Raw genomic sequence first — 22,219 nt, 5'->3', positions numbered from 1 at the left:
TTTTGTCTCCTTTTTCTGTATGAGTTTCCAAGAATAGGTTAAAAATTTAAAAGAAAAACTAGTGCACAGAACAGCAAAAAAGGAAGGAGCTGGTAAAGATGGTGGTGGTCCCCAGGGGAGTAGTGAAGAGGTAGGAGTTTAGGTCGCACAGCACAGATTTGCTTTTCATGTCTTCTCCAAGAAGACATCCAGTGGATTCAGCTCAGACCCCCATTGCTGCTAACACAACACCCTGAAGAAATGATTCTCTGCAGGAAAGCAAACAGGGAGACAGGATCTGCTGCCAAACCCTTACATCTCACAGGGGGAGGGAAGGGAGAGCAAGAGGAAATGAAAAACAAATCCCAGAGCTGGGGATGTGCTGAGGGGCGGCTGTGGTGTGGTGTTATCTTTGTCGGCAGGGTGGGCTCCGTGGGGGTCACTGTGGGAGAGGGGATTAAGTGCTCACATCCAGATGAATGGATGTGCCTCCATAAAGGCGGGGGGAAAGCAAAAGCTGCTCTGAAAACCAACAGAAGGGTTCGTATCCCTGAGGGTTTCATGGCTGGCCAAAGCACTGGTGGGACCTGGAGAAGATGAACACATTGGTGGTCTCCATGGCTGGACTCTGCCGGCCAGGTTTCCTATGGAAGAGACAACCCCACGCCATGGAATGATGGTCAACTGGTCTGGGGCAGCCAACCTAGGAAGAATGAACGGGGTGGATGTGGAGGAAGAAAGCGAAAGGAAGAGGTGACATGATAGTGTTAGAATATAAATGAGATGAGATGACTACTTACATACTTTTAAACCTACCCAGATGGGAAATCACAAGTAACCAGGTCCTCACACATCATTAGCATACCACTTATTAATCACCCATTAACGAAAGAGCTGCAAATAGCAGAGTCCCATCGTCTACCACCACTACAACACTTTTCAGCCATTCCTCCTTCTCTCTCCAATTTTATTCCAAGAAATTCCCCCAAAAGCTAACACCCAAGAGCTGTGCTTCAATTTCTCTTTTTCTTTCTTTGAACTGAAGCTTTAAAAGAAACAAACACAAACAGAAGCAGCTTCTCCACAGCAAGTTTCCATCTAGTCTTTTTTCCACGCAGGACTCACTGCGCACCGATGAAAGCCCAAAGTCCCTTTGGAAACTTGCACGTAGCTTCTCTCCAGCTCTGTCTGCAAAAGCACATTCAAACTTCTAACCTTTTTTATTTCAGGCAAATTATTTGCAAACTGAGCCCAAGCCCCCCAGAACCTGTTATGTCTCTCTTACCATTTGCTGAAGAGCTTCAAAGGGCCAGGAGGCTGCTTGCAAAAGTATCTGGTTTTCACTCATAACTTCTGTGGCTGACTGCCTCTTGTGCTGTGGATGAGGCACCTAAAGACCAATTCTGCAGTGGTGTTGAAAATAACAGCACCTACTGCTAATACGTATATGTTGCAAGGTATGAGTATCTATACTGCCCCTTTCTCATTTCAAAGAAACAACTTGCTTTCTGGATTCAGTAATCATTTCAGCAAAACCACAGTCACAAGAGATGCAGTTTTGGAAGAAGTAAGCAACTCATCACTCCGCTATTTATAAAACTTTAAAAATACATGTACAAACATGAAAACACGCGCCCCCCGCCCTGCTCATACACATACCACCTTATTTGATCAGACCTCATAAAAACCAGATGCTATCTTGGAAACTAACTTCCTTGGGAAAATAAACTGCCTGTAGTAAATCCCACGGCCAGCATGGGCAGCTGCCCCGGCGCACTGTCTGCGCGAGGCTTGCCACTTTGCAGAGTCTCGGGACAAACAGGGCAACATTAAAACTCTCTGCAAAGCAGGAAAAACCAGACAGAAGCCATGAAAATCTCACAGCAACCACTAGCAGGGAACTGGGCTTGGCGGTGGGGTTTTGGGGTGATGGAGACAGCCAAGCAAGTAAAAAAACCCCGCAACCCATGGATGTCAGCAGGTTGTCAGTGTCTTGGAGGCCCTGCCATAAAATCTGCACGCAGTGAAGGGCTTTGCTGGTCGGCGGGAGGGCTGGCGAGAAAGAAAACAACACGCCGGGTGACAGCAGAGGCTCTGAGCAGGGAGGCTGTCAGCGCCCGGAGGTGGCGGAGAGCCTCCTGCTCCGCCAGCCCCCACGCCGGAGTGTGCAAGCAGGAGGGGAGCAACTGCATGTGGGCTCAAAAGCGTGCGGGGCTGCCTTCCTGCAGGCACAGAGTGCCGGTGGTCTTGCACAACCCGTTGCGGGTTGCATCATGCTGCCATCAGCCCAGGCAAACACCGGTGGGATGGAGGGTCAGCCCTGGTGCTCAGATGCTCGGTGAAGCTTCCCAACCTTGCCGACGGAAATGAAAGCGCGCTGAGCGTGGAGGGATGCCTGTCCCGGATATTCGGTGCAAGGAAGAATGTGGAGTTCTTGGAGCGGGCATGGCCACCCGCAGCTGTGCAAACAACCCTGCCGAGAAGGTGACTTACCTTGGGCCCCAGCCGAGATCGCAGACCCCCCGCCTTCAGGAAGCCTTTTCCCTTGCCCAAAGACAGGACAAGCAAAGCTGAGGGCTGTTTCCCAGTGGGAAGCTGCCGTCTCACAGACCAGCACAAGCTGGCTCAGCTTAGGACCGAGCACTGATAGCCACCGTCAGCCTGATCCAGCCCAGCACATCGCAGTTGCTCCTCAATTTTAATTTATCCCTGCAATCGAGTTTCTCTGCCAGCAGAAAAACTGCAGGCGAGAGGGCTCACTGTGCTGCTTGGGTCTCATCCCCCACTGCAGCATCCCCCCAGCAACTGCAGCCCAGGAGGGATCCCGCATCCAGTTGGATGGCAAGAGGAATGTGAGGCCCCGATCCAGGAAAGCACATGCTGATCCGTCAGCACCCAAGCATTCCTGATCCCTGTCATCTAGAGGAAACTCACTTCAGATGGTGAGAGAGGGAGGAAGAGAGAATGAGCCCCACTAGATCCCAGGGGAATCACATGGCTTGGGGCAGGCTGGCCAGAAGTCACACAGGAAAATGCCATGTTGGAACCTGGATGTGACCCCGAGTGTTAGCAAGTCCCAGCCCAGTCCCCAAAAGACCATCCCTGGAGAGGAAGAGAATGGGCTGGCCAGCCAATCTGGGAGGTGCGGGCCATGCTCCTGGCTCCAGCACAGCTTCCCAGCTCCGGACGTGCAGAGCCCAGTAAGGGTGAAGATGCCTCCAGCTCTGCCCTCCCTACCTCCAAATACAGGGAAAACACTAGTCTTCTCCTGTTTTGCCTCCCCAGACTACCTACCATGGGCAATAGATGGGAGTCTGTAGGCCCTACAGTAAATAAAGATGGAATGTTTTTTAATCCCACAATTCTACATATTTTTCAGAGATGGGGGTGAGGAGGAGGGAAGGGTAGCCAGCACAGCCTCTAAATCTTTGTTTCCCCAGGCTTCCTCAGCCTGTTTCCTCCCAAGCTTTTGTGCTACTTCAACCAGCTTTTATTTTTGGAAAAATAAACCAGAACAAATGGCAATAAATACAGGCAGGCTTAGAGGGAAACTGCTGGGAGAGCTCCGGATCCTGTCAGTGATCTCCTGACACTGCTGAAATGCTGGAGCCCATATCTCCCCAGTGGGAGACAAGAATGGTGGTGGGAGATGTGGACCACAGTGGCAGCTACACAGGGTGACGCTCCTGCCCTGGCCAGGGAGCAGCTCCCCCAGCTCCAGCCGGGAAGGGGCTCTCCCCAAGCTCCTGGGCTCAGTGTGACTTCTCACTACATGCAGCTATTGGATCCAGATGGGGAGAGGAGATGGAGAGCTGCCGGGCTGTCACAGAGCAGACACAGCAACAGGGCCATGGGGTATCACGGCTTGACCCTGGAGATGGAGCGTGGTCTGGTGGCAGCAGAAACCACCAGCTGCAGTGGGCTGGGTGAACGGGGGCTTCCCTCCCCAACACCCCCGAGAAGGGAGAGGGATGTTGTGCTGTGCAACAGGCTGGGCTGAATTCAGGCTTTTCAGGGTTAGGACCAGGGATGCTGTTGTATGACAAAGCACTAGTTTACCCAGAGCAAATCAACCCCCACAGCCATGCAAAATCCTACTGCTCTGAGGGTAGTACTCATATCACATGAGTACATCTATCATATTTTTCTATGTCTCAGCTTAGAGAGCCCTCTAGCCCCTGCAAACAGGAGCTCGTAAGAGCTGAAAATCTCAGGCAACTAATACCAACTGAAAAAAAACCAGAATAAATATTCAAGTGATTCAGAAAAATAAAAATTACAGAGGGAGGAGGACCCTGCAACACACTAGTTCCCGCTGGCCACTGTGAGCACCATCTTAAAAAGATCCAGCAACCAAGCCATCACATGAAACCCCCGCTGCAACCACACCACCTTCTCTTCTCAAAGCCTTCTATAAACTTTGAGGACACTTTCCAATAAAAAGTGCACTAAAGGGTCTGCTCAAGATGGTGAAAATCAAAACAATGCAAAACCCAAGAACACAAACCCTTCCCTCTGCTGCGAACCTGGCCACAGGGACACAGCTGACCCACAAACCCAACACTCAGCAGCATACGAGCCGATGGTCATCCCCCACTGATCACTGTAGCCTCAGCACATCTTTACTTCACCTTGCATCCGCGATGGAATCTATTCATTTGTCTTCTTGCCCTGGACTGTACAAAAGAAGTTTACAGAAATATACATCACAGCCATTACCCTGAGTCCACCCTGCTGGCCACAGTTCAGATGATACCAAATACACGTATTTCCTTAGCTGGGCAAGACAAGTCAGAATAGCACAAAAGAGTAAGACAGACCATGCAGAAGATAAATGGGCAGGCAAAAAGATCAACCAAAAAGCCATACCCTTGTGATGGGTGTCAGGAGATGACTTTGACAACCAGTATTTTATTCCAAAACCAGGGATTGTGTTTTACCAGATTGACTCTGGTTAGCCCCTAGTACCGTATCTCCTTCCTTGCACCAGCTTGGAGCTACAGCAGCCCCCAAAGTGACCCTCTGGGAGTCTCCCAAATTTGCCCTGGGCTGTGAAGATCCCACTATGCCATCTGTGGGACCACTCCATCCAGCTTTACCACTTCCAAGGAGGTGACCTGCCACCTTAGCGCTGGCAGAGCCGCCTGAATTGAACCTTGTTTTCAACACCAAATAACTGCCCACCCCTCCAAAGCGGCCCTTATTGTAGCAGAGCAGAGGGTTAAAGTCCCAATTACAGAATTGGAAACACAGTTACCCAAGAGAAAAATAAACCAATTATAATAAAAGCCAAAAACACAATTCCAGATTATATTTAACACTCAAATTCCTCCTTAATTGCTCCAGTGTCTCAGCCAGTTTGCAGGGGAGGAGTAGGGACTGGCAAATTAGCTCCCCCCAGGGCTGCTTTCCCCTAGGGAGCTTTCCCAATTTACATTCCCATTGTGTTCTTTAATTAGTACATTCCTACAGCTTTTCTGAGAGTCCCAACACTTCCAGAGCTGTGACAGTACTTTATAAATAATAAGTCGGAGGGAATATTCACTGTACCCTGCTTCACTCCTCCCAGTGTCCCAGTCAGTGGCTGGTAGCTTTCGCAGGGACCACACACAGTCTAAAGCAGCCCACCACTGCCAGCCCCAGAGGTGGCCTTCGGTGGGGACCTCAGAAACCTCCTTTCTGCTTCTTCCTCCCACTCGGCAAACCTCTTGAGGTCCTACTCCCTGGACAGGCTTCTTCCAGGTGAAGCATTTGGACTTCGGAAACATTTGGACCCCATAACGTGGTGCCCACGCTGGTAGGAGGGCTAGGAGGATACTTGAGAGAAGATCTCTGCAGCCTTCTGGCTGTCCAGTGGCTGGGCAGGACACTGCCCATAGGCATCGCTGGCTCAGCCAGGCTTTGTAACTCAGGCTCTACCCAGAGCCATCCCAACCCTGGCGGCAGTGAGCCATGCAGCACGCTGCTCCTCCACACCAGGACCCGGGCAATACCCTCCAGCCTGAGATTTCTGCCACCCTAGGAATGCACAAACTACTTCCTTAGGAGGAAAAAAAAGGGGGAGGAAATTTATTTAGTCTGCAGTACATCAGCCAGCCCTTGCCAGGAACAGGGTCGGGGCAGCACCCAGGACCCCTTGCCACCCAGAGCAGTGGGAAAGCCTCCAGCACCTTCAGCCTCTCAAAGGTTTCGCCCAGACAACCCTAAAAATGAAACAGGAAAAAAGCCCGAAGGAAAGACAACTCAGCCCAGCCGTGCATCACAAGCCTCCAACTCAACATTTTCCCAAGTCTCATTAGGGATGATTTATGAAGGCTGACACCGTTGTTAACCTCTGACCAAGTCCTCACTGCCTGCAGGGCATTTCGCAGCCTGCCTGGGACTGTCCAGCAGCAACGCCGGGGTGGAGGGTGGGGGGCAGTTATCTCCCAGTTAGCACAATTAGGTGCTTTGAAGGAGACTCATCGGATCATCTTACCTGCAGCAACCCGGCTGCTTCACCGGTCCTCGCTCCCTGGGCGAGCCCGGCATGCAGCAGTGCCACTCGTGCCGCACGCTTGCACATACACGCAGCGCCGCATGGCACAGGCGGCGGGCACTAACAACCTGCCACTTGCAACCCAACCTGACTCTGACATGTCCATTATTCAAAGCCATTTGGCAAAGACCTTGGGCAACTCATTTGCGGAGTCTGGGTCAGTTCACAAGCTCATGAATTCCCAAACTATTTGCTGGTCATGCCCACAGCCAAGCTGTGAATAGGTTTTTGGCAAATTTGAGAGGAGCTAGTGTTTTCTGAAAACACCTGCCTTTGAAGGCTGCAAAAGCCCACAGATTTCCATTCCCATGTAAGATGCACGTCTAGCCCTCCCAGAGGCGGAAATAAGATTAAAAAAAATCACTTGTCTGCAAATACAGAGCATCCCCTACCTTTTAGCAATCAGGAGATCAAGTGCCATTGGGCCTCTGAGCCAGGGGTGCAAGTCCCACCTCACCCCTCCCTGCCCACCCAGGGCTGGAAAGTGGGCAGAGCAGATGCAGCTCCCCATCTGGGACTATGCCCAGTCCCTCTGCTTGGCCCCTCTCACCCCACTCAGGGCAGTAGAGGTATAAAGGATGTAACTGGCTGCCTCTGCTTTCAGCCAAGCCCCAACTCCAGAGCGATGCCCTGGGTGTGCAGGCAGCAGCAGCCTTGGGAACATGCTCCTGGTCCTGCAGCTCCCACATCAGGATAATACACGAGCTGGAGCCCCACGGGAGACGTGGAAAAAGCACATTCAGCACCTTTATTTACAGCCAACTAGCACCCTGCTTTCCTTTTCCTCGACCCACCAGAGCTGCAGGACATTGCGAAGTGCAGACTACTGGGGTTTGCAGTCTCACACGTGCAAAAACGCAGCAAGTTTTTCCTTCCCGCCCCACAGCCAAGGCTTTGCTGCTCTTGCCAGCTGCCTTGCTCGGTGCAAAACCCTGCTGAGGTTTGCTCAACCAGTGGGCAACCCTTCCCTGCCGCAAACGGCAGCCCACAAGGCTCTCTGAGACCAGGAGGCATCACACACCCGCTCAGAGAAGGAGCAGAGGCGCAGGCAAGGGAATACGAGACGTGATTTGCTCAGAGACAGCTCTGTGCTTTTGGCAGGACTCGAGGGCATTTGTTTTGAAGCTGTGTTTACATGCCTTTGATCAGACGTGTTTAACTTTTCTGGTGCGTGACAGCAGCAAAACAAGTTTGATACAAGGATAATGAAACACATTGTGCGTCTGTACGTGTAAAGGACTATAACAAGGCTGCGCACATCAGTAACTCAAACTGGGGGCGGGGGGTTGTGGGGGCGGAGCAGAAAGACAGGGAGATGCATCACAATGATGCCAACAAATTAAACATATATAAAAAAATAAGCACTAACCCAGCAACAACAGCTCAATCTCAGCTGCTGGAGTTGGCCAAGTGGAGTCTGCCCTGAGCCCAGCGCAGAAGCAAAACTCCCTCTAGCATCACAAGGAGCTTTTCCTTAGCAGCTAAACAGGGCAGGAGGATAGCAGCTCAGGAGGGCTCGGGGCTTGCTTGCAGCAGCACCCCAGGGCACCAGTGTGGAGCAGCCTATGCCTTTCCCACCTCTGAGATATATCAGCAACTCTCAAAGTCAGAGTCATCCTTTGAGAAATGTCAGCTCAAGGGAGCAAAAAGGAAAAGCAGTTTTCAGAGACGCTCCTAAACCAGTTGCTCTTCAAAATGCTACAGCACACCTGGAACAATTACCAACGACGCACTTGCATGTATTTAGACCAACTGGACCACTGATTGCCCTACCATAATTCCAAGCCTTGCAAGGCAACAAGAACTCTCTCCCAGTGTGCCAGGGGAACACAGAGCACTGCCGGCATCCTTTCAACATGGGAGGATGACACAGGAACCACGCGCACGGCCATAAACTGGGAAAAGTTTCCAGGCACTGCAATGTGAACAGCCACACGCTGAACTGCTAACCCAGTCCCTGGCATTGGGCAAAGCCTCAGCAGAGATCAGGAGCGGCTCCCACAGAACAATTTGGATACAATAATCCTGTTTTGGAGGTTAAAGGAGATGTGGAGGGCTGTGGATGCTCCAGCCTCAGCTAGAAAGCAAACCCAAGCCTGTTTAATTTACGAGTGCAAATACGAGCAAAGGGACTTTATAATACTGTCCCGTGCTGACCATGCTTCAAGATGAGGGATGCCACCATCTCTCCGTGCTTAGCGCAGCAAATGAGTGCAGCACGTTGGCACAAGAGGCTTCCTAATGGCGTACCACCTCACTACACAACCTGTCAAGCCAACAGAGGCTTAAGCAGTGGATCTTAGTTGGCAATAGAGGGGGAAGTGAATACTCAGCTGTGATAAATATTTAACGTGCTTTTAGTCCTGAAGAAGTGTAGCACTGAGGCCATCATCCTGTAAGTGAAAACCAAGGCTGATTAATGGGGTAAGGTACTCCCATTTATGGGAGGCTAGGATCAATCCCAATTCTCAGCTATTTGTTGAATCTTTAATGTTCTTTTTCGAGAGCAGAGTTCCTTGGTGAAGGGCAGCATCCTAATAAGGCTACTTTAATGGCACGGATGTTAAGGGGGTATAAATAAAAGCCCCCTGTGAAAAATAAACAATGAGATGAAAAAGGAAGGTTTCATGTGGCCACTGCATTTGGCTGGCTTGGAATAAACAGTTTTGAGGTCTTCTCTCTTCTTTGGAAGATGGGTTTACTTCTTTCAGAGCTCGCCCTGTCATCTCAGAGCTGAGCCCAAGGTTACCCCTGCGAGACCCTCCTCTCTGCCAGGCCAAAGACAGGCTGCTGCTTTGGGGAGGAGGGAGTGTCGGTGCCACTCCAACAGCCTGTGTTTGACCTTTCCAGATCCTTCACTCCATGCTAGAAAGGTCTCTACCTTCTTCCACACCTCAGCCCTCTTCTCAGACCTGCAGTTTCACCATCTCATGCTTCACCTCTTCCCCCTCCGAGCAAGGTGGCCCCATACCGCCTTCCATCTCTCCAGCCAAGACAAACCTCCTGCCTCTGCAGTTGTATCAGCATCAGTCACATCTCATGTTCACAAACACGCCCCTTCGCTTCTCCCTTCTCCACAGCACCCAGGGTGACCACACAGCTTGCATTTGCAAAGTATTTCCCAGGGATACATCGAAGACAGCATCCTGCTTTGTCCCTTTTTGGTCTCTTCCATCACCATCACCTTCCCACATTCCCCTGCTTCCACGCTTGCTTCCCCTAGTAAATTCTCCTTTGCTTTTTTCTGCTTCACCATCCAGCAGGACCAGCCCTGCCACCTGCAAACGAACCTTCCTTGCATATCTCTGCTCGCTGGCCATCCCTCCCTTGCAGGCAAGCAGCACAGAAGCAAGATCACAAGACAGGAGCCTTCTAACAAAGATAAAGAACCACATATCCCTGTCGCCCCTCTCCATCTGCCCGTGACTTTCCAGTTGCACTGCACCTTATGTTGTTTCTTGTCTGAATCTAAACATCAGCTCCTTCCTAGCCATGCTGTTCCACTTGCCTGCACCCTGTGCCCGCAAGGATAAGGCCAACAGAGGCATGAAGGGGGCGGGGGTGGTGCTAGCGGGATGAAAAATGAGCCAGGAAAGGTGACAGCAAGAGGCAGTGAGGGGGAGAGCAAAATCACAGCCCGGAAGATCAAAGATGCTGGAGTCAAGCTCAGGTTCCCATGCACAAGGGGGGCTGGTGCATCCCTGCTAAGCCATGCTAGCTCCATCAAACCATCAGCTGGAACAGAGTCAGTTGTCTGCACTTACAAAAGGCACTGGCTTCTTGCCGGGGTAACAACTGGGATGAGAAGGCAATGCTACCCCCAGGCAGGAGCCCAGAGCCTCTCTGGCCCCCAAAAACCTTTCCTCCTCCTCCAGCCTGCAAAGAGCCCAATTTTTGAAATCCCTTCTCTCCCTCCATCCCTGGGTCTGCTGTGATGGTCCTTAGAGCCTCCCCCCCCCAAAAAAAAAAAAAAAAAGCCCAAAAGCAAGCAGCACGGCTGGACAACCTCCCTGCAGGGCTGGAAGAGTGGAGCAGAGGGCTGCATCTTTTCACTGGTGTACACACACACTATACATCCCTTCCTACTCCCACCTGCCAGGCTGGACCACTACTCACTGACCATGCACCAGGATCAACCAGTATCTCTCCCCCTACAAGCCATCGCCACCATAATTGCATTTCCTCATCCACCACTGTAGACAGGGATTAGGAGTAAAGATATCAGGCTAAACCTTTGGTGCAGATTAACCTGCACATTGTCCTTAGTGACAACACAAGTGCCAGACATCTGTCATTGCCATGTGACAGGCCTCAAACATGCTTCCCTGTATTGCCATAAGACTTTCAGAGAGATGCTATGTGACATGCTCCTCAGCCCAGCCTTAGCAAGCCGTCCCAGGCCCTCGAGCTCCCAAAAAAGCAGAAATACTCTGCTGTGTCCTTGCAAGCTGGCAGAGATAGAAGCTGCTATGCAACCTGCTGGCATTAGGGGAAAGATCAGCACCAGAGAACCAGTCACATCCTGAGGGGGATGGCATTACACCTGATGCCCCCATGGGACTTCACGTACCCACTGCCCAGCAGCACAGACAGATTCACCGCGTGGCAATGCCAAGCAGAGGAAGGATGCTCCCAGCCTCGGGATGGCACAACCAAGCCCTAGTCTGCAGCCAAACTGCCCAGGTGCTCTGGCTTCTCGCCCCAAACCAGGAGACCCTTTGGCAGAGCTATGTGCTTGGGAAGACGATGCCTGTGCAAATGTTAAGAGACAAGGCTGCTTTTGTTTACAGGCCGCTGCTGATGGCACTGCGCACCCCACATCCTCCCCCAGCCAGGAGTGAGCTCCAAGAAAGGAAATTACACGAGCCAGAAGGTTTGATGGAATGAGCCCATTGGGCGGCTTGAAGATAGCTATTAATGGAGAGCTTTCTCTAATTGCTTTTGTATAATCTGGGGCTGCTAGGCGGAACTGGGTAATAAATGAAATCCAATTACATTTTCTCTCAGTATTTATTTTATTAAGTAGAATTCATCAGCTGATGAAGGGCCCCTCGAGGTAATGGCTCATGACCTAGTGGAAGGCACTTTTTTATTATTTTCCCCACTCACAGAAGCAGATAATTCAGTCCCCCAGTAAACGAAGACTGCTCCCCCAGCACCTTGGCAAGAGTGACAGGTCCCAGGGCAAGGGGATCTCACAGGGCACCCAGCACCCACACTGTCTTTCCATGCAGGATTCCTGCTTTGACTGCTGGAGTCCTAAACGAGCACAACGGGTGACTAAATCTCAGCTTGAGTGGAGATGGATCTACAGTGTGCAGCTTGCATGATGCGCTCCAGAGGGCTGCAGCAGGGATTAATCTGCTCCTCTGGAGGCTGCAGATTTTGGTGCCAGCACTGCTTCCCTAGGATGAGTCTTCTATGCAGGTCTCAGACTTTGGGCTTCGTGCAGGACTATGACTGAACAGGCTGTGAACACCAGCAACTCGGATCCATCGCACACAGCCCTGTGCTCCAGCACATCCGTAAGGACCAGTCTCATATCGCTCTGCAACACGGCACCTCAACCACCGCTTGCGGGTGGTTTGAGACCCAGTTGCTGGTGGTTATAGACAGAGTTGCTTCCATGAAAGCTGCCCAGTGAGGCCATCAAAGGCACTGGTCTCACACAGAGGTAACCCAGCCAAGCCTCATGTCACCGTTTGCGTGGCACTGCCAGCAGGCAAGGCTTGCCAGGGATGTCTGGTGCTGGCACCGCTGCAGGGCTCTCCAGATGCCAAGCAGGGTTTGCTGGAAGCCTTGGCACTGCTCTAGCACAGATCCCAGGCCCTGACACACCATGTCTTCTCTGGGGTGCGGGAGGCAGCAAAACCCAGTGTGGGTCAGGAGAGGTTGCTCTCAGTGTAACCGCCCGAGCCCCAGCCAGCATCCCTGCAGAGCAGGGATGGCCACTGCAGCACAAGCCCCTTCCTCCCTCCACATCAAAAAGCAGCAGTAGGGCTGGGGTATGCCAGCACATTGTGGGGTCTGGTGCAGCAGCATCACTGACCTTTTGCTGGAGCCCACAGCGAGGGCTCCGCCAGCACTAGCAGGCAGGATGCCTCAGGGATCTTGTAATTGGCTGCTGGGTTTTTCAGCATCCCTCTTCCCATCCAGATATTGATTGACGTTCACCCCTTGCTCCCAAACCCAGTGTCGACAGCCGCGGCTAGCCCAGCTTTCACTGCCATCTTGTCATACAGGCAATTTATCACCTGCCAGTGTGCGCTCATTACAAACAACAGACTCCAGTGTCCATTAATTAACGGGAAATACTTGGAGAGGCATATACACATGCACAAATCTGTCTGAGCTGTTTCCTACTGCACCTACTGTGGGCGCATCCACATGCTGCAACAGCGAGCACAGGCTCTGGGAGCCGTAAAATAGGTAGCCAGCAGCAGCTAGTCTCAAAACAAAGAAGAATCAACACTACAGTGGGAAAAAGCAGCCATGGAGGTGATAAGAGTAGCATGGTTTTGTTCCTTATTTAGTAAGAAACTACTAAATCTTTTTTTAAATTCCTTATTTAGTAAGAAACTACTTAATCCTTTGATTAAGGAATCAAAAAAAGGATGATGATCCAGGAACAGGGAGCAAGTAAGCTACATCCCAGCTGCTGAGTCTTTGGTGTGAGGGTTACTCCATAGGATGTCTCCAATAGGCTTGCACACTCTCTTGCTGCAGAAACAGTTAATGCATTGTCTAACCCTGCACGGAGGATGAGGTGTTGTTGGCTGCTGTCCCCTCCAAGTCTTCCAAGGGTCTGGTGAGGTGGGATAAACCCAGTCCCCTCACATGGGAGCAAACCCAGAGGTGTGAGAGCTGCCCCTCCATAGCCGTATACATCCCAGCCTCCAGCTTAGCAGCACGGAAGGAACACCCGCCAGCGCCTGAGCCTTCACACCGCTGGGTTAACTAAAAATAAATGAAGTACAGGGTTTGCAGCAAGTCAGCGCCAGGTTTGAGAAGCGCCACGTGTGGCTGCTTCGCTGCAGAAGCCAGGCACAGAGGGCAAAGAAAAAGGGTTTCAGAGGGATCTTCTGAAACTCGGCTGGCTTTTTGATTTGGGAAGAAAACCTAAAACTGGTTTGAAAGGAGATCTAAACATTGTGTCAAAACCCAGTGCTTGATCTTTTTCACAAGTGGGCTTTCACTTTCTTCTGCTGAGCCCATTTGCCAAGAACAACACAGAAAAGCAAGCTATTCCTGTTGATCCAAACTATTTTTTATCAAATAATCCATTCATCTGAAATCTTTTTGCCCACTTCTGCCGTAGGAGAAGCTATCTGCTCACAGCAGCCCACGATTTATGCTCAAATGAGCATTTGTGACTAACAGACAGCCTAGATTCATAGCAAAATGCATCACCAATAAATCAGTCAATCACTTCGCCTGCCCTCAGCGTAGGGCTGAAGTCTTGAGTAACTGCACAGCACTTTGTCAACCTTTACTCCAGCAAAGTCTGGGTAAGAGACCTCAGGATTTAGCCTATTGATTGCTTACTATTGTTTGTGGTGCCCTGCATGAGTTAGACATGCTCCCTTCAAGCGAGATTAAATACCTGGTTTATGGCATTGGGATTCAAGGGAAATTATCTTTCACAAGCACAGGAATAAACAAGTCAAATTGCCTTGTGCAATGGTCCATTGTTGTGCAAAGTCGACCTGAACTCCCTCTATCTTGCTGCCCGGGAGGGTGGCACATGGTGGTGCTGGCTCTCCCTAGGGCTGCTGTAGCGAGCCCCACGACTGTAGCACATTTCTCCTGGTTAAATGCAATTTTGGCTGTGACTCCAGAGCCTCTGTGGCTCTCAGCTCCTCTGGTAGTGTTTTGTTGCAAGAACAATGGAATGACAGCTCCCCGGCAGCTTTGAGTAGCATCTCCAGCTCAAAGGCAGTCTTAATACCTCTGCCAATCTCGAGCCTTTCAGTTTTTACATTCGTTTGAAGTTAAGCTGATCTAACTTGGGTGAGTGAGCCCAGACGAAGTCACTCAACCAAAGCCAAAGCATATCGCAGCAGGGCTGCTGCAGACACTCGGCACCAAAGCAGACACCCTCTGCCCAGGGGCTCATGCTCGTGCCCTGCACACCATAGTGTGTATTGAACATATTAATACAGATGGACGTTAGTGACCATCCTGTCCCATCAAAGGGCAAGCCTGGGACATTTCCTCCCCCCCCCACAGCCATAAAGCAAGGAAATACAGCAACCATCTGCAAGGCAAAACACCTCTTATTAACATTCTGAATGCTGCCAACCCCTCAAGCACCTCTCCCTCCCCCAAGGAAGGCAGCAGGAAAATTGCTGTCACAAGCCTTCAGCCTCCAGATCCAAGCCTGGTGTCCTATGGAAGACAGGAGACGACAACCCAGCCATCCCTACAGCATATACGCAGAACACTAAAAAACAAGCTGTGAAAACAAAACTGGAAATAACTTTCTTCTGAGAGTCACAGTGCTCGTGGGATGTGCCCAGAGCTGCCATGACTCCAGTACTGCTGGTGCCATGGCTGGGATAACGAGACCTCTGCCAGCCCAAGATGTGAGTCTGCTGCTTCCTACCTCTGGATCTGTCTGCTCTGTATGATACAGGTCACTTCAGGGTTTTAGTGATTGCTGGTGCAGAAGCAAGCACAGGGACACCACCACCTCCCCAAGCACCCTCGAAATGGGCTGAACATTACTAGGCATCAAGGGTGTTTAGAAGATAAAGTCTCGCTTTCTAAGTATGCTTTTCCCTAGTGACACCACTCAGCATACAGGGAAGAACCTGCAGAAACTAAATTCCTGCAGTTTCCCCAGCAAAAAGCAGCCTGCAGAAGCACCTAGCAACTTGGGGGGGGGGGGGGGGGGGGGGCACGGCCACACAGAACTCAAGGATTTACAGCATCCAAACTCCAATCACCAGCCGTTCTCCCAACCTCACAGCATGCCCATGCACCACCAGAGGTGGCAAACCGACTCCCAGGCTTCACCCACACATCTTGCTGCAAGGCAAGCTCATTTATGATGCTCATCCCACCTCCCACCTTTATTTCTGCCCGGTGTCCAACCTCCCCCTCTCCTCTGGGTACTTCTCCTGCTGCTGTCTGTTCCTGTCCTTTACTGTTCTGCCTGCTGTCACTTGCATAACCTTGCCTGTTTGGTAATTTGTAGCAATAAAGTGTCACTGTGGGGAAAAATACAGCGTCTCAGCAGCATATAAATCTCTGATCCATAAATTGTGCTGGCCCCCACGTGTATGCCCCTCCTTTTCGATGTAAAGTGCAACAATTTAGGGCAAGAGGAAGAAAAAAGAGCCAGTAATATGTGATCTTACTGAAGGGCAGCACTGAGCCATCCTCGTTAGGGGCTGTAAGGCAGGCTGAGGGGCTGGTGTGTGCTGTAAATTGCCCTGGAGACATGGGGCCCCAGTGGAGTCTTCTAGAGCTATCCAGAGCCTAAAGTGAGTCATCCTAAAGGAAAAAATAACACAACCAATACTACTAAAGGGTGCCATCAGTGCTACAGTCTCCCTGCCCTATATATAGCCTTGCTGGGGCTGAGCAAACACGACCCTGGGAGCACCATGGCCATCGAAGAGATCCAGGTGTGTGCAACTGAGCCTCTTGCTTCTGTCCCCACCCAGATGTGGGATCCTGCCCATTTCCATTGCAGCTGAACAGCTTTTCCAGGGGATCCCCACCAGCACTCCTTCCCCATGGGCATTCAGGGGGACCACAAGAAGGCAGGTCTACACTTTTCCCCCATCCGTGCTTTGCACAGCCCTAAGCCCATCTCCATGCTGACAATGATTTCCCACGGCTCAGAGGCAGAACTCAGTGGGGCACGTCCTACCCCAGGCAAACACACCACACACTTGTGGCCCTGCAGTCCCCAGCTCCACTGTGCAGAGCACCAGGTGTCCACCACTGTGGTCCTCCAGGAGCTGTGAGACCCACAGCAGCTGTGACACCATCTGAAATGGTTTCAGAGGAAGTACAGTCCCTCTTGCTGGTGGTTCTTTCTTTTAATTGGAAAAAACTGCTTGCCCCCATCAGACCTCATTTACTGAATGAACACCTTGGTCATGTTGCAGCTCAGCATCCCAGGCCAGCCTTACAAAGTCACCTCTGCTTTTTTTTTTTTTTTCCCCACAAAGCACTACTGCTGTCTCTCTTGGAGCCACAGTTCCCATGTCAGAGCCAGCAGACTGTCCCCCGCCCACACCCACGGTCCTCAGGCATCCACCATGCATCACACAGAACAGCAGGAAGACTTGCATTAAAGCCTTTGCCTGACACTGATATCTTTCTTGACATCTATGGCCCACCTGAGCAGCTAAGTAACACTCCTGTGAATATAAACAAGCAGGGGAAAGCGTATTCACTAGACAGATAGCTTGAGGAAGTGTCATCACCCATTGAAAGCCCATATGCGGTTTTGTAACAAAGGTATTTGCTTCCTGTCTTGCCCACTCGTCAGAGGAATATATGAGCAAAGCTAAGCAGCACCCTGGAGACAGACTAAAACCAAGCAGAGAGCAAGGGATGCTCAGAGTGCTCTGCAGAAGCTGTGCAGACACATTATGAACACCCTGGGGAGAAAAAATCTCCTTTCTCCCAGGCTTGGGAATGGCATGCAGCCAGAAGTCATCATGCGACTATCCTGCACCTTACCAAGCCGATGTGTTAAAAAAACCAAGAAAAATCAGGTCTTGATCCCAAACCTGTCAATGGACAACTCCTTCCCTCCTGCAGCCACAATCCACTGAAGCCTGAAATAAAAGCATTTCCTGTGAAACCTCCAGCCCATTGCCATGGTGTGGTGCAGGACTTGGGCACTGGGACACCCACCCCCTGCCAGAGTGGGTCATGGCAGGCAGTGAGTCCTGCAGGAGCCAGGGCAACAGCCCACTGGGCTACAGGAGCAGCAGCATAGTCATCAGCTCACACAGCACTCGGACCACGTCAAGACATTGGTCCTGCTTTTGGGAGCCCCAAGACCAGATACATGTTAACTGGAGCAAATTCAGTCAGGGCCACTCAGATAGCTAGGGGAGCTGAGAAGACTGAGCCAGCTCTTCGCGGCAACACATAGCAAGAGGATGAGTGACAAGTGGGCAGCCACTGAAACAAAAGCTTCCCACTGGATGCAAGGAGAACCTTTTCTCTCCTTGAGAGTCCACTGGTAGGCACTGGAACAGTGGCCCAAACAGCCTATCCTCTTTCTGTACACAGGGGCTTTCAGAAGGCTGGGTAAAGCCCTGAGCTCCCATGGCCCAGCTCAGTGTCCTGCTCAGTGCAGAGCCTCTGCTGGGCTTGAGACATCCAAGATCCATTCCAAATTGCATAGTTTTGCAAGTCTCTTGTGAAAAACCGTGGCTGCAATGTCACATCAGGCCACTGCTTCCTAGGGTCATAACCAAGGAAAAACCAGCACGGCATCTTTAACAACACTTTAACACAAATGAAGCCCATTTTCTTGACTATAAGGAAGAAAATAAGGAGCAACTCTACCATATGAGCACAGGCAGTCCTTCATGCCAGGAACTGATTCTGGAGTTGGTGAGCCATTTCACCCCCCACCCCTTCCACCATCACCTCAAAACCCATACTACCCACTGAAGATATATGTACATATTCACTGCAAGACCTGTGCCAGCCTGAGGAACCACTCCAAATATGCAGTTTGCACGGCTGGCACTGATTCAAATGGACTTGATAGTGTTTGGTGAAGGAGGAAGATGCATGAGACGCAACATGGCAGTGGCCACACATTGCTGCTTGGGAGGTTTAGGGTGAACAGCAGGAAAAACCTCTTTGCTGGGAAGGTGGCCCAGCTGAGATAGGGGATGTCCATACTTAAGCTCTGAACACTTGGCCAGACAGGCACATCTGATGTAGCATTGGTGGCAGTTCTGCTATAGAGATCTCCAAGGTCCCTGTGAGTCTAAGAAGATGCAAGAACAAGATGAAAGATTGCTAGTCAGACCTTGTCTTGGTTATCAGCTCCATGAGTACCAACAAGACCTCTCAGCCACTTCATTCTTTCCATCTAAGAAGCCAGTCCCTACTTAGAAGAAGGACAAAACCCACTTAGAAGCAGTACCACCGTGGGTACTGCCTGGAGGGGACACACCCAAGTCAGAAGGCAGAACAGATTTCTTCAGGCCCAAACACCACTAAACACTCAAAAACTGCATAACCAAGTGACATCAGCAGAGCTTTGGCAAGACATCTGTCCATCTATAAATAGAGCTCAAGCGTGTGTCCTTATCGCAGAGCTTTGATGCGTTTGGGGAGAATATTTTTTTTCCCTTCGCTGCTGAGTCCCAGGCAGCCCAGATAATGGGCTTGAATCGATCCAACTCAAGTATTAGTAAACTTCCTACCACTGTGGCAGCATGCCAGCCTCAAATAGGGCAAGAGAACATGTGTCTGTTCAGAGCCAACCACAAGGAGCAGGCAGAAAATTGCTTTAGACTTAAAAAAAAAAAAAACAGGTGCTTTTTGCAGATTTGTAGATCAATCTACAATGTATTTTAGAGGTTTAAGAAAGTCAATAGAAACAAGATATATCATTGCTGCACAAGAACCTGAGAAGCTGTATTTCTATTTATGCTGCTACTGGCACTCCAACCACGGGCTCATTGTCCTGCTGCTCCCTGCTGCGGTCCCACATCACAAATTCTCTGGCAGCAACCTCGAGGGAATGGGCTCCCTCCACTGCTGCATTTCAACACCCTGCTGGTTCTGCTAGGGCAACATAGCCCTGGGGCTGGTTGGGGTCCAAGATACCCTAAGAGTGTCACCACTGCTCCTCAGGCAACTTGCTGCTCCTGCAGCAAGAGGACACACGGGCTGCTGGCAGTGGCCAGGCTGAGCTCCCACAAACTGGAGCTCGTCTTCTCAGGTCCCCATCCACATGGGCTCAGCACACAAGTTCACTCAAGTATCTTGGGATGCTCCAGGCAGTGCTGAGACAATCCCTTAGGATTTGTTGCTCAAACTGGTGCTTCTGCAGAACCGTAGAGGGCAGTAGACTGCCCTCTGCAATCTCATCCCCAGGGATGTGACAAGCTGGTCCCCTCCTGCTGACACATCTGCCGTGTAGCCACCATACCTCCTGCACCACCATCATGGCAGGACTTGGAGCAGCCTTGCAAGGACCCCCTTGCAAGCTCTCTGCCCACCCCCCGCTGCCCTGCCAGCTCCACCACAGAGCACTACAAAGCATACTCAGAATTTTTCTCCCCCTTTTCTATTACTATTAAGTGAGCCACAAGACGTGCCTTATCAAACTAGACCTAAATTATGCCTGACCCTCCCTAGATCCTGTGTAATGCGTCAGCCATTAAGCATGCAATTAGCCTGCATTTACAAATTGCTGGCCATCCATCGCTCAGACAGGACCACTCGCGTCCCTCCAGTGGAGCCTGTCCTAACGAGCCACCAGGAAGCAGATCCTACTGGAACTGGCCACATCCATCTTCCAGCCTCTATGCAGCACAAAAAGCATCTCCTGGCTTCCACCCTCTAACTCAAAGAGGGAAGGATAACATGTGCATCTGGGCTGGAAAGAGTTGGCTGCACATGCTTGGTGAACAGGCAAAGCTCCATCCTTCTGCCCCAGAGTCCAGTTGGCCATGGAAAAACAGGTCAGGCTGCAACATGGGAAGCAGAAACCAGCTTTCTACCCTCCCTACAAAGCTAAAACATGATGCTTGCTTCACATCCCACCCAAACCCCATCAATGCTCCCTTTGGGGGCAAACGTGGGCAAGGAAGCCCATGGCCATGATACTGGGCAGGGACTGACAGCTGAGGCACCAAGAAGTACCAGCCTGCTGCTGCTTCCCCAGCCCCCTTCCCATCCCATCCCTCTGCCAGGCTCAAGCTACTCCAACAGCACATCAACAGGGCTGGGCTCTTATTCCTCCAGTGCCGCATACAAGCGGGCACCAGGGGACGTTATCATTCAGCAAAGCGAGGAAGAAACAAGCAGCGTTAACCATTAGCATGTGTGTACGGAGACCCCTCATAAACTCTTTTCCCTTGCTTCCATCTGCTTTGCTCTGGGCCACTAAATCCAATTCAGCAGCGCCCAGAGCTTGTACTGAAGCTGCGACACATTTGTCAGATCCCTGACTAGACCCATGGCTAATTTTGCAACACTAATTTATCTCACCATATTATAGCGCTTTCATTTCATCCCCCTGGATCCCATTACTGCCAGTGTACCTTGTAGCCAGCATGTAACAGTAATTGGTATTATTAGCGACGTACCCTCCTCGAGCTGCTCTATTTGCAGAGCTGCGAGGAGTCCTGTGGGTGGGCCAGTCCACACCAGGGATGAAGCGGGAAGGGATGGGGTTCTTAGCCCACACCACTCCACACATGCCACCACCTGGCAATGCTGAGGGTAGGCTTTTGCTGCTGCAGAGCATCTCTGCATGCCCAGACCCCAGCCCACTCCCCACTGCAGCTCCATCAGTACCCCCGTGGTACTTTAACCTTCAGCTTTTAGCTCTGAAGCCTGCATTCATCCTTGCACACAGGGAGCATTTCTGCCCTTGACTGTGGCTCAGAGGATACAGGACTTTGCTGATCTAGGGTGAAAGGAGCTCCAAAACACCTCTGGGAAGCATGATGTGGCAGGGGAGAGGGCAGGGGAGCTGCAAAAGGAAAATGCATAACACTTCACGCTATTTTGGCTAACAGTTCTCCTCTTCATTGTAAGCTATCACATTTCCAAGATCAACATAATTAAAGTCATGCAGTTTTAGCTAAGTGGGAGGCTGTGCTAGTCAAATGGTGACAATTCCCACTTAAGATGTCCTTGCCTGGCGTTTAGAGACTTGTAAAATTTTAATTCATAATTTTCATTTCTCAAGCATAGCACCAGCAAGCACCGGCTTCCCCAGCACAGCTCTGCAGGGTCTGCATCCCCAGATGGGGCACCCCCATTCACAGGCCCCTCCTCCTGCTCCACCAGGGAGAAGATGACCCCAAACCCCTACTCAGGCAACACTGTGTTACCACAGCTCCATACAAAGCACATATGCAATGGGTCTCAGAGGTGAGGTAACCCATTGACCGTGGCTGGTGATGGTAGTGGTCTGCTAAGGAGATGCAGTCCTTTGCAGCAGAGCAGAGCCCAGGGAAGTTCATCACATCCATGATGCTGCAGCCCCCAGTGCAGCAAAGGAGAAAGAACATCCAGCAGACCTGACAGCTTGAAGTTGTGCTTTTCTGTGAGAGGTGACACCACAAAACAGGGCTGGGTGACACTTACCTGCTCCCGAGTAGTTCAGCCATCAAAGAACCTCTGCCACCCCAGTTAGACCATGCATCCCGGAGTTGCCCTAAGGGCTTTCAAGTGGGAGGGATCTCTGTGGAGAAGTCTCCTGTGTGCAGCCCATGACACGTGTGTTTTCCAAGCTGTTCATCCAAACCCGGCCATCTACAACCTAAATAACCTCTGTCATCATCTGCCCTTTTTGCACAGCAGCCATGGGGCTGCTCACGTGCTAGAGCCAGGAGCAGCCTTTTGCCACACTTTAATAAATGCCATCCTATCAAAAAGACGCATGGTCTGCAACTCCAACAAAACCAGGTGGCCCAGAGCACACCAACAGAGGACAAACTGGGTGAGCAATTGTTTTAATCCACCTCTTAC

At 51.1% G+C, this 22,219-nt stretch overlaps 1 protein-coding gene across 6 annotated transcripts in view; it reads right to left on the bottom strand.

Annotated features, from left to right (window-relative positions):
- CNTFR (ciliary neurotrophic factor receptor) overlaps positions 1-22,219 on the bottom strand; it is a gene marked incomplete at both ends in the record, with an annotated part of 209,952 nt that overhangs the window by 132,651 nt on the left and 55,082 nt on the right. Inside the window, one exon of one of the 6 annotated variants that reach the window (XM_080371307.1) lies at positions 6,458-22,210. The exons of 4 other annotated variants lie outside the window; for them this stretch is intronic. In XM_080371307.1, coding sequence (XP_080227433.1) covers positions 6,458-6,544 — 87 coding nt within the window. Of the gene's footprint in view, positions 1-1,264; positions 6,358-6,457; positions 22,211-22,219 lie in introns of those variants that run through there. One more of the 6 variants, XM_080371308.1, reaches the window with a different exon arrangement.

This window comes from Falco punctatus, assembly GCF_963210335.1.
Source record: "Falco punctatus genome assembly, chromosome: Z".
NCBI lineage: Eukaryota > Metazoa > Chordata > Aves > Falconiformes > Falconidae > Falco > Falco punctatus.
The sequence above is the reverse complement of the archived record's forward strand: the minus strand, read 5'-3'. Positions and strand labels throughout refer to the sequence as shown.